At 30.7% G+C, this 12,190-nt stretch overlaps 1 protein-coding gene across 1 annotated transcript in view; it reads left to right on the forward strand.

Moving 5' to 3' along the window:
• Positions 1 to 12,190, forward strand: part of LOC106463656 (nucleolar protein 56-like) — a 51,338-nt gene that overhangs the window by 30,547 nt on the left and 8,601 nt on the right. Inside the window, exons 5-8 of the mRNA XM_013923707.2 lie at positions 2,746 to 2,933; positions 6,052 to 6,203; positions 8,787 to 8,887; positions 9,133 to 9,281. Of these exons, the coding sequence (XP_013779161.1) occupies positions 2,746 to 2,933; positions 6,052 to 6,203; positions 8,787 to 8,887; positions 9,133 to 9,281 (590 nt within the window). The remainder of the gene's footprint in view (positions 1 to 2,745; positions 2,934 to 6,051; positions 6,204 to 8,786; positions 8,888 to 9,132; positions 9,282 to 12,190) is intronic.

Here is a 12,190-nt window from a genome sequence, read left to right on the forward strand (position 1 = left end):
TTCTAATCACTGAAGCCAGATTACAATGAAATAAATATGAAGGTTTTTCTTTTGCATGAATTTATACTAAATTATTTTCCTGCTTCAAGGACTATCGTAACAAAGAATTGCCGGTTATTGCAGTTTATGTAAATCCATTTTATTTTTTTACATATAAGTAGTACAGTGCACATGCAGGATATGAATACAGGAGTTTTAGAAAAGTAGGAGGAGAGGTTCTGGCTAGAAAGGGTTTGTAGGTGGGTTTTGTAGGTCAGTTTTACCATTTTTCATTAAAATTTCCAAATTTTTTTAGAAAAAGTTTTTCCCCAAAAAAGGGGGAGGCTGACCTCCTTGTATCTACCCCTGCAATGAATGCAAGAAAAATTGGAGTGGTTAATATCTTTTTTGTTAATATATATGTGAATAGTAAATTTAATTTCCTAATAAGGGAACAGAAAATTTTGTAAAAGAAAATGATACCTTTGGTGCAAAAAATTCACAATTATGAAAATGCCAAGGAGATTAATATTTGTAAATGTTTTAGGCAACCCAAGTATTTCTTTATCTCCCAACATCTTTTCTCACAAATGTAGGGGGAGTCTTAGGGTGAGAAATATATGTGTTTGTGTGTGTATTATTAAAAAAGAAAAAAGTTGGGACTCTCAAGTCATGTATACTTCTGGATTAGTCTTACACAAACATTACACCCAAGATGCTGAGGATCTGCGAGAGAGTATTGCCCTGTGAAAGTGGAAAGATGATGCCATCTGGTAGCTGACACCCTGGCAGTTACCTTTCCATCTCTGTGTGAATATCCTTGCATGATATTAGTGATATCAGAAATGGATCTACCATTATCATTATATGTCTCATATCCAACCAAAATGGTAATTAGCTGTGTTTTGACTTTTTTTGTGTGTTTTGATATTCACATTGCATTTTCCTTACACTTTTGAGCCCATATTCAGGGACTGCTTGGGTCTTTTTTGGTTCACCTGGAGCAACCACTAATTTGTGCGATTCCCAGGCCATATTTGGCATGGACGAGAGGCGCTTTTGCCTCTGAAGCATTTCCTTTCATAATATGTGTCTGGGCTGCTCCCCTAAGAACCTTTCTATACAGGAGCAGGACATAGTATTCCAGTCTCCCATTGTAGGCTTCACAGGTTCAGTACACAATTACAGCCCACAGAACTGATCCCTTTGCCTGAATTGAAGGGCATCCTGGACACAGAGGTACCCCATTGAGAGCAATACTTTCTTTCAGAGTGTTCTTTAGATCCAATATTTTTGTAAGGATGGTTAACTCCTCTTATTATTCCTTGACTCCATTTCTGCGAGTTTTTTTGTTGTTGTTGTTCTGGATGCTACTGTAACTGTACTTGGCTAAATATTTCTTAGACTAGATTATCTTTCTGCATTGTAGCTTGTAATTTTATGTTTCATGCTCGTTTCTTATTAAGTTCATCAATACTCATTTTCTTTACTATGTGGGTATTCTGGTTTTCAGTATTTCAGAGATAACTCAGCTTGATCTTAATTTAAAATGTTTAGAATAAGATCATTTTTAAACAGGTACTTACATCTAAAATACCTCCCCACATTTAAATTTTTGTTGAGAGAGAGCAAAAAATTTTGTGAAAAAATATTTTACAAAGATTATTTACACCTACACATAACATTTCTCTGAAACTGGTTCCCAGCTGCTTCATGATCAGCAGTTAAATAAGTTCAAGTGAAATAGACTACTGAGTGCTTACATGCTACTGCATGTAACAATTTTGGTCTGAAAACTGGCTCAAAATGTGCTTCTGTGTGTGTAGTTTCTTCATATCTATATTATAACTGTATACACATAAAGCTGTTATGTAGGAGCAGTGAAAGAGGGAAGCTAGGATATCCTACTATTACTGTCTGTCATAGTCTGTTGACTTAGCTTATTTCACAGCTCTCAGTTAAACAATAAAACTACTGTTTTAAAGGAATATTCCATTTAGATAATATTTGCAACATATTTGCTTACCATCTTTCATGTAGTAAGGTAAACTTGTGTATTTTATGGTTTTGAATAAGTGAAACATTAAATACTATGACATATTTCACTACCATTGTGTAAATAATAAACTTCTGTATATAAATAAAATTCATTTAGTATTACATGAGATTTAGACAAAACATTTGCTTCATAATTGTGATTAGCTTACCATCTTTCACTTGATATGGTTTTGTATTTTTTTTTTTATGTAATAATATTTTACACAAAGTTAGAGAATTGTGTGACAACAACTAATGTTTTGTAATTTAAAATGATTACTGTTCAAAAAGCAGATTTTATAGAAAATTGAAGCAACTTATGAAAAAGCATATAATCACTGTCTTAAAAAACATTTGAACACTGTTTGCAGTAGGGTATTTTTTATGAATGTATAATAATGTATAATACTAATATTAAATTTCAATGAAAGCAAGCTGTGTACCTATGGCAAAACTAAAAATCAATGTTTAGCAGAAGAAAGTGTATAAAAGCTATCTTAGTTGAATCAATTTTTATATTTTTGTAAATGAAAATATTTGTTTAGAAATGCTGTTACAGAAGTGTGGGTGATTTCTGCCTTTTACAAGTAAAATTATACAGATCTGTATTAGCTATTACATTGTATCAGATAACACGATTTTTATGATCATTTATATAGTTTTGAAAGCATTGTTTTTAGAATTCTTTGTTTTTATTGATGCCCTTTTTTTTGTTCATGTTAAATACAGGGAATGGTACTCATACCACTTTCCAGAACTTTATAAGATTGTGCCAGACAACTACATGTATGCTCGTATTATTAAATTCATCAAGAACAGAAAAGACCTAAATGAGGAGCACTTTGAGCCTTTGGAAGAAATTGTCATGGATAGTACAAAGACTCAAGCTATAATAGATGCTGCAAGGTCATCAATGGGTAGGTTCTAAAAAATTTTGTTTTAAGTTTATGAAAGATATAAATCTTTGTCAACAGAGAGCTTTCACCTGACAAAATGTTAATATGGACAATTTTTTGGTTAGATTGTTTATTCTTTACCTGAAAAGCATTTCAAAAACTGGGAGAAAGCTTACAGTATTTAGTATTGATGATTTTAAAGTGAGCAAGGAAAAAATGTTTTTTGAATATGAAGTTTAAGCTTTAATTTAAAGCTAACAAAAAAAAATAAAAATAAAATGTCTGGTAACCCTACTATATACAAAATGTGGTCATATTATTTCTGTTAAATGTAATGTATCATAAGTAAATCATTACATAGTATCATTAAAAAAGTTAATCCTTGTATAGGATTGCAGAGCATTTATCAAGTTCACACATTCATATGAAATTACAAAATTTACATACAAATGATAGTGTTAATGCTATTTCAACAATTTTTAATTGAAAGAATATCTTATAATTGATATCATTTTGTACATTTATTTAGTGTAATTTCAAACTTATTTCTGTGCAACTCCAAGAAGTCACTTATGCAAACAACATATTTATTGGTTTTCTTTAGAAGTTTTTTGGCATCTTCCAAAAATATCACTGTTTATTTTGATGAGGGTAAAAGTGTGGAGTTGGTATACCTAGGTGTTCTAAAGATTTTTGGCAAAGTGCAACATAAAAGACTAGTAAAGAAAATTATCTCTGGGATAGGTGATAGCTCAGTGGATTAATGGTAGGTTAGAGGAAAGGGTTGTAATAAATGTAGATCAGTGAAACTGTATTGAAGTTGCAAGTGGGGTACCTTGGGGCTTTGTGCTGAGACCTTTACTGTTTTTGATATACATATACGATATTGATAAGGCATTAGTCAAGTATACTGATGGTATTAAAGTTTTGTATGTAGATGGCTGAGGGGAGGATGCTGGTGTTCTACAAAGAGGTTTGGAATAATTGGCAAACTGGACAAATAAATGGCAGATGATATTTAATTATGTTAAGTGCAAGGCAGTGCATGAGGAACCACTTTAATTTATGCTGTAATGATCACCTTGATGGAAATAAATTAAATAGTGTTATGAAAGAAAAGGATATCTTTGTTTTGGTCAATCAGTAGCTTAAGTCTTTCTGACAGTGTGTTGCTAGAGTGAGAAAAGAAATAGGAGTTTGGGTGGTATATACAAGTATACTGAATGTAAGTCAAAGGAGGTTATTTTTTCTTTGTATAGTTCCCTTATTAGGCCTTATTTAGAGTATTTTATTGAGTCTTTGATTTTTACTTTAGGAAGGCACTGATGTTTTGAGAGGGGACTTACTAGGATGATTTCTGGAATAGAGTACTCCACTCAACAATAAAGTATTAAAATAAATGTTCATATTGAAACTGTCTGGATATCTAGAATGGAATTTTCTGAGAGAAAGAAATTATAAGATGAAAGGAAATATTTTGACACTTTTTGTAAAACAATCTCACAATAAACGTTTGGACATTTCATGATGTAAAATATAGCAAATGGGGTACCTGATGAGGCCTTTACTGGCAAAACCATGGTTATTAATAAATGAAGAAGTTGTGAAACTTACAATTTTTTTCCTCAATTCTGTAAATGAAAACAAATTATATTAAATTTTTAAAGTTAAAACTTGATTATATTTAGTGAGTTTGAGGTTAATATCGTGCAGTTTGCTTGAGTACTTACATTGTGAGAACCAAAAATCAAGGGATATCATTGACACTCCTCTGGTCCAGAAGGTTTAATCCTTACACAAGAACATTTGTATATTAAAATGTTTCAGCACAGAGTGATGCTTTATCCCCTGTCACGAAGCAGACTTTTAACTTATATTCTAAACATATTCTTCTACGTCTATGCAGCTTAATCGTTAAGGGAAATGTTAATGAACATTTGCTATTTCTTCACTAAAAATATTCATATATTTGAAAAAATGATTGAAATTGGAGCCTGTGAAGAATTAAAATACATGAATAATACCACTAATTCTTTGTTTATTTAAAAAACTGTATTGATTTCAATATTGTTTACACTACCTATGAATAATGGGTGGATCCTAAAGCTAAAGTCTATTAGGATTGTAAATAGGGCTAAAACTGTAATATTTTGAAGCTTTCTTATTTTTCTGCATGATATATTACTGTATTTGCATGTTGTAATTATCTAATATATAAAGTTAAGTTTGTGTCTGTTTGTTTTCACCTTTCAGCACCTATAATAGTAGGCCTATAAAGGTATGGTATCAGTGTACTCAGGTTTAGTATCACATTTTTATTGATACTGAAAATTATGTGATCTAATTTTTCCCAAGAAGATGGACCGGATTTTTGATCTGATTTAAGTGGAAATGACATCAGAAAAATGTATGTGTATTTTATAGAAATGTGCTGCCATTTTGGTGTTGGAATAAAAATCCATCAAATACTGACATGTCTACTGACAAACAGTACTAACTTTTTTATATAATAGACAAGTTGAGCCTGTAAAATTCTGCAAAACAAAATTGGTTTTTATTCACTTTATTTTGGGAGGGGAGTTACGTACGATAAACATTTCTGACACTGATTATACACCTTAGAGTAAAATGTCGAGAAAAAGAAAAAACAACTCTGATTACTAATCACAAGCAGCAAAATATTTACAACAAAGTCAACAGAGTGAGACTCCACAAGAAAGGGAAACACGTCTTGATAGCTAACAAAAAAGACAAGCTGCTCATCATCAAGCTGAGACTGAGCAAGAGTGGCAATTTTACAGAGACAGTGACTGCATCAACCATGCAGAATGCTGTTCACAAGAAACATGAACACGAGACTTTCGTTGCAGAGGAAATAGAGAAAGTTACCACTCTAATAGGGGTGGGTGGGTGAACTATGTAATAAATCTATGATTTTGTTTATTTTTAAGTTTTATGCTCTTAAGCCATTTATCTCACAGAAAATATGATCATTTGGGATGTGTTGTTACATGAAAAGTGAAATTTTGATCCTTTCTGTATATACATACATACATATGTGTGTGTGTGTATATTATATATTATTTGTAACTGTCTTGGAGTTGCAATAAAGTTCTAACATTTCTCCTGTGCTTTATAGGAATGGATATCTCTCCGTTAGACCTGATAAACATTGAAACCTTTGCTTCTAGAGTAATTGCTTTGGCAGAATATCGAAAGCAGTTGATGGAGTACCTCAAATCAAAGATGAGTAATACAGCTCCTAATCTAGCAGCATTGATAGGAGAGAGTGTAAGTTTCATGTCTAATTTTGTCTTGTAATTAATGTAAGAGAAATTTTATATTAATGCAACAAGATGTAAAATGTGATTTCCTTTTCACAATAAGGATCTCCTGATGAGACAGCAGTAAGTTTATGGATTTACGATGCTAAAATCTGTAGTTTGATTTTTTTGCAGTGGACAAAGCAAGTAGACCAATGTGGCTTTGATCTAAAACAAACAAACTGTTTTCCATAAAAAAAAAAATTATTTTGCTACTAAATGAAATATTATTCGAGTCATTTTTAAATTTTAGGTAAGTTTGTTTGGTGGGAGAAAACTCAAAGCTTATGTACCATACAACTATTTTAGTGCCATGAGGGGGGTTGTCTTGTAGTAAAGTGTTTTGCTTGGCTACATTTTTTTATTAGAAAGTTACTGCTTATCAGTGTAGGATTATTTATTTTAGAATATAATAACAGAACAGAGAAACAATACCATGAATTTGATTAAAGGAAGAGTTATGTAAACAGAGATATGCAACCTGTTTTTTTTTTTCATGTGGCCTGGCTGTGGCTTAGTGGTTAGTATACCAGACTATGTATCTGAGTGTCCATAGCTCTTTTCTTGTTGCTACAAGATGAAACAATTGCACTCTGCACTTTGGAGCTATAGGTGTGAATAATAAGAGTGATAGAGTAGCCCAAGAGTTGGTGCTAGGTACAATTGACTAGTTACCCCTACCCCCTAGTCTATCAATTTGAAATTAGGGACAGCTAGTGCAAATAGAACTTGTATAGCTTTGCACAACTGTATGAAACAAAAATTTTCCCCATATTAATAAAACTTATTTAATACTGTTAAAAACATAATTACTAAAAAACACACACACATATATAACAGTTGCTTTATTCAAAGCCTTCTCTCTCTCTCTCTCACACACACGTATATATACACACATTTTTTTTGCTCTTACTTTCATAACTACTCATACAATTATTCTCTGAGATCATGTGATGCAGAATAACCATGCTCTACCATTCTTTCTTACATAATATAATCCAACTATATGTGTACTCTGTTTACTAATCATTACAGTTTTTTAAGAATATGTATGTATAAAATTCACTAAATTCTGTCCTCTACTCTGTATTTCTTTTTTCTATACAAGTACACCCCATAATCTACAAGTTCCCTGCAATTTCCTGAGAAACATTTTTTAAAAATAAAAACATTTGACTTCACTCATAGTATGACATACAATTATTAAATAAATATTTCAGTGAACTTTTCATGTTATTTTCTTAGTTTACATGCTTTTGGTTCAAATTCTATAACCTTCAATGGGTAAGTTTTCATGAGTAACATGCAAATATATTTTACTGATAAAGCATTCCAAAAAACAGGTTGCAGAACAATAATATCTCATTGAAACATTGTCTAGTGTGCATAAATGGTTACTTGAAACTGTTTGGATGACCATTAGAAGCTAAGATTTAAACCATAAAAAGGGGTGAGTATTCAAAAATAAAATTTGAAGTAAACTTTTGTGTTGAATACTCTATTTTATAATAAAAAATGTTAGAATTGTGAAATAGAAATAATAATAGAGATCATTTTTTTGGATTTAGATTAGTATTACAACCAGTAATATCCATAATCTATATAAATTATTATATCCATAAGAAATGTTAACTAGCGGGAGATTCTTTAAATTCCTTGTGGCATTTGATTAGTAATTTTTTTTTTAGTATTATATATGTTGTATCCTATTCAATAATATTTACGTTTCTTGTCATTATTAAAAAAATTTGTAAAACTGATGTTACACACTAGAGGATATTTCATTAATAATACTGTAGCTTATCAAAAGTTACCTTTTAAAGATATTGGGCACAAAATTAAGTGAAAACAGTAAAAGAAAACAACAAAAAAACATGTATTCACTGATATAAATAATAAAAATTATTCTCATTAATCTTATTAATTATTAAACCATTTTTTTTTTACATGTGGTTTTAGTCAAGACCGAAAGATTTCAATCACCCTCAGTTTTTGTGATTTTAGACTTTCGTGTACAAAACAAAAGTACAGTTCACATACTAACCAGTACTGCTAATGAAAATACTTCATACTTTCAGTTGTGGGTATGTTATAACTACAGTTAATCCAATTATTTGGTTCAAAGTCCTTTAAGTGGTGGGTGCTGCTGACTGGTTGCCTTCTCTCTGACCCGTAGCCCAAAATTAGGGATGGATATATCTGAACCTTAGAGTTCTGATCTGACCATTTATTTCATATGTCATAAATGTGCTCTTTTTAAAAAAAATAACAATACTATCTAGTCATAAAAACTATTTATTCACAGTTAAAAGTAATATACAAGACCAAGCTGTATTCTTGCTTGTAAAGATGTATTTGACATCTTTAAATACTGCAAATGCACTTCATGGAAGACTTCCACTGAGGATTCATCCACATTTTGTATTTTTATTAACTATCAAGACTTAGATTTTGAATTTACATAAATTAATAGAACTATTCAATCTATTTGTGATGTATGTGTGTGTGTGTGTTAAACCAGTACAATACAAAGTGTAAATTTTATTAATAGGTTGGAGCTCGCCTGATATCTCATGCTGGAAGCTTAACTAATCTTGCTAAATATCCAGCTTCAACTGTTCAGATTCTGGGTGCAGAGAAAGCACTGTTTAGGTGAGATGCTGCCAATTTTATGTTTTAGTGTAGAAAAAATAGCTTTGTAAATATTTAATATTAAAAGATAATATTTTGATAAATGAAGAACACTTATTTTACTATAATGATTGTAAAAAACTATTTGTAATATATAGTTTCATCCCATATTGCTTAACAAGTGAAAAGGTATGAATAGCAACTGTAATAGAAGTAGATATATTAAGCATTGAAAATGGCTTACTTACAAGTTTCTTTAATTTCAGAGCTCTGAAGAGTAGAGGGAATACCCCAAAATATGGCCTTATTTTTCATTCTACATATATTGGTCGAGCTGGGACAAAAAATAAAGGTCGAATTTCACGTTATCTGGCCAACAAGTGTTCCATTGCATCAAGACTTGACTGTTTCAGTGGTGAGAATGAAAAATTATTTAACCATGAAGCATGGGTAGTGAAATAAACGAATTTCTAATAATGGCTCAGTGGTGGACTAGTAATTTTGAGAGTCTTGGTAAAAATATATTTAAAAAAAGTGTTCATCTGTTTGTTGGATTCTTATTAAAAGGTATTATTATATCTCAACTAAAACGGTTCTTATTAGTTTGTAATAACTATAATTTGTTTATGGATAATGTTTTATTATTAAAAAATAAATTGAAAGATAACAGCTATAGAGACAGGCAATTAAAGAAATACATTACTTTATTTTTTAATAAATACAAAAATATTTTAGAAACTAAACTATCGATTAAGGAAAATATCATATAAATAAAATATAGAGGGAGTTAGTTATGTTAGCTTATAAGTAGCTAATAATAATTTTCCTAGTAATTTTATTCAGTATAACTGGGACAAAAAGACTAATTTAAAGTAGTTTGACTTGTCTTGGCGTTCCTGTGTTATACTTGAATAAATCTTCAGAAGGTTTGGAGCTAGAACTTTTAAGGTGTATAGTTCTATTTAGTTCTATTCAATATTTTATAGTTCTATTTAATATCTTTTTTTTTGTAAGGGTGAAGGTTGGGAGTTTAATTAGTAGAAATATTAGGGTGGCTATATTTCAGTTCATTTCTACTTTAAGAAATTTAAGGGTAACTGCCTTTCCACAACTGGCTATAGACAGTAAAAGGCACTAGAAGCTGAGACATTGTGAGTGTAAGCACACAGCTTCATACCTTTATTTGATTGATTTTTTTCCCCCCATGACGGCTGACTAGATTGACATCAGTGTTTGGATATTATCTGATAGATGGGTTATCACCAATGCATTTGGGTGTTATTACCACTGACATTATTCATTATAACAATAAGTTGACTACCAGGACCGATAACAGTATTGCAATATATATCTGTGTGTGTGTGTGTGTGTGTATATACATTAGAAGGCATGGAAGTCAGAATAATTTAAATATTTCGTATGCATCAAATGTCATAAATGAATCAAGTAACTCTTAATTTTTTTTCTCATGTTTTGTTATTTTATTCGTTGATATGTGCCACCTTATTGCTAAGATATATGAAGCTATAAAGTTATTTTGTGTGCACTGTTTAACTCTTTCTTTCTAGTGTAAGTGTAGTCTAACCAAGCACAAAGATTTTAATCATAAACTTTTACAATATCTTTAGCTGTTAAAACACAAGTTTAATATATGTTAAGTCTTAAAAAGAAAGATCCATGTTCTCAGAATATTAGCATTATATTAGTTTGGAATTACTTCTCATTTCCCAGTTTAATATATCTGCTAGCACTGTATACATTTCCTAGAAGTACTTAAAATATCTAATCATATGCAAACAAATTTATACTTATTGCATGATCATAAGTCTATAGACCAGGCTGTCATTGGGTTTTTTAAATTTTATAGCAATTTGACTAATCTAACTTGTAAATGTGGGGCCTAACTTGAAAATCCTGTAACCAAGACAAACCACAAACTTGATGACATTGTGGATTTGGTGTCAAAAAATAATAGTAAAACAAGTTGTTCTATTTTTGGAATTTGTATATTTTTTCATAAAATATATGTACATATATAAAATTTGGTACTTTTACAATAACTTGCAAAAAAGTCAAAACTCTAATAATATTCATGGTGTGATGCAACATGTAGTAGTATACTAGTGTATTTGTGTGTAAATTAGAATGGTGTTTTAGGTATCACAGATAATTATATGGTAATACAATAAGCAACAGACTATTGTTTAATCAAATTAAAACATATAGAACTGACTTAATAAAAAATTTTATTGGGTTTTTCATTTGACACCTGATATGGAGATTCACTGTGGGCCTCAAACAGTGGAAATAAATTTCCAAGCTTAATTATTCATATTTTTCTATTAAGTTTTAAAGTGGTGTTGGTCTTTGAAAACACTTACTAATAAGACACCTAGTTTTGTGATTAATACCCTTTTACACATTTTTTTTCCCAGTAAAGAATAAGGATATATTATAACATGCTTTTTGAGCATAAATAAATTTTTAGATTGAAAATCAGTGCTTTTGTTCTATGTTGTATCACTGCTAACATTGCTTGTACAAGCACACTAAAAACATAAAAAAATAAGATTTTTAGTTATTATGTTTTGTTTCTATGCATGTATTTTGATTGAAAATATACTAGGGTCTTAAGGAACGGATAAAAACGAAAATACAAGTCATATGGAAACCCCAGTGTCATTGACAGATAAAGTATGCTACTGGCTATCTAGGTGTAATGTCAAGTAGGCTAACATTTTGAACATTGAAGATACAGGGAGATTGATTTGGGTGGGAAAGCCATCCAAAATATTGTGCTTAGTATGGTTAGAAATATATAGGTGCTTGCAAGCAGAAAATCCAGGTGTATTTTTGATCATGGTGTGACTGATAAGTTCCACAAAGTTTCAGTTTAGCAGATATTTGTACAATTAGAGGCACCTATATGAAGACAAACTTAGCTGTGCGACCCAACTATTTGCTGAATAGAAGAAGCAGTAGCAAAAATATTTGACAAGCAATAAGAATAGCACTGCATAGCAGCAATCGAGTACAAAGGTCATTACTTGAAGAGATAATTGTTTGCTTTACTTCTTTATTTACTGTTCTATGTTTTGGAAAAATAACTTTAAGAACTTATTTCAAAATAGCAATAATGTATATACATATGTAATGTATAATAATTGAAATGTGGCTGTATTTTACAAAATACTAGTCTACTAAAACAGCCAAGACAAGTTACTTTGTACAGACCAAAGGTCAGTTTTATGTTATTGGATACGGTAACATGTGAGCACGTGAGCCACATTATTGTAACTTCTGTATTATTAGCCAGGCGCGACT

The sequence above is a fragment of the Limulus polyphemus genome, unplaced genomic scaffold (genome assembly GCF_000517525.1).
Source record: "Limulus polyphemus unplaced genomic scaffold, Limulus_polyphemus-2.1.2 Scaffold1454, whole genome shotgun sequence".
NCBI classification, from domain to species: Eukaryota; Metazoa; Arthropoda; class Merostomata; order Xiphosura; family Limulidae; genus Limulus; species Limulus polyphemus.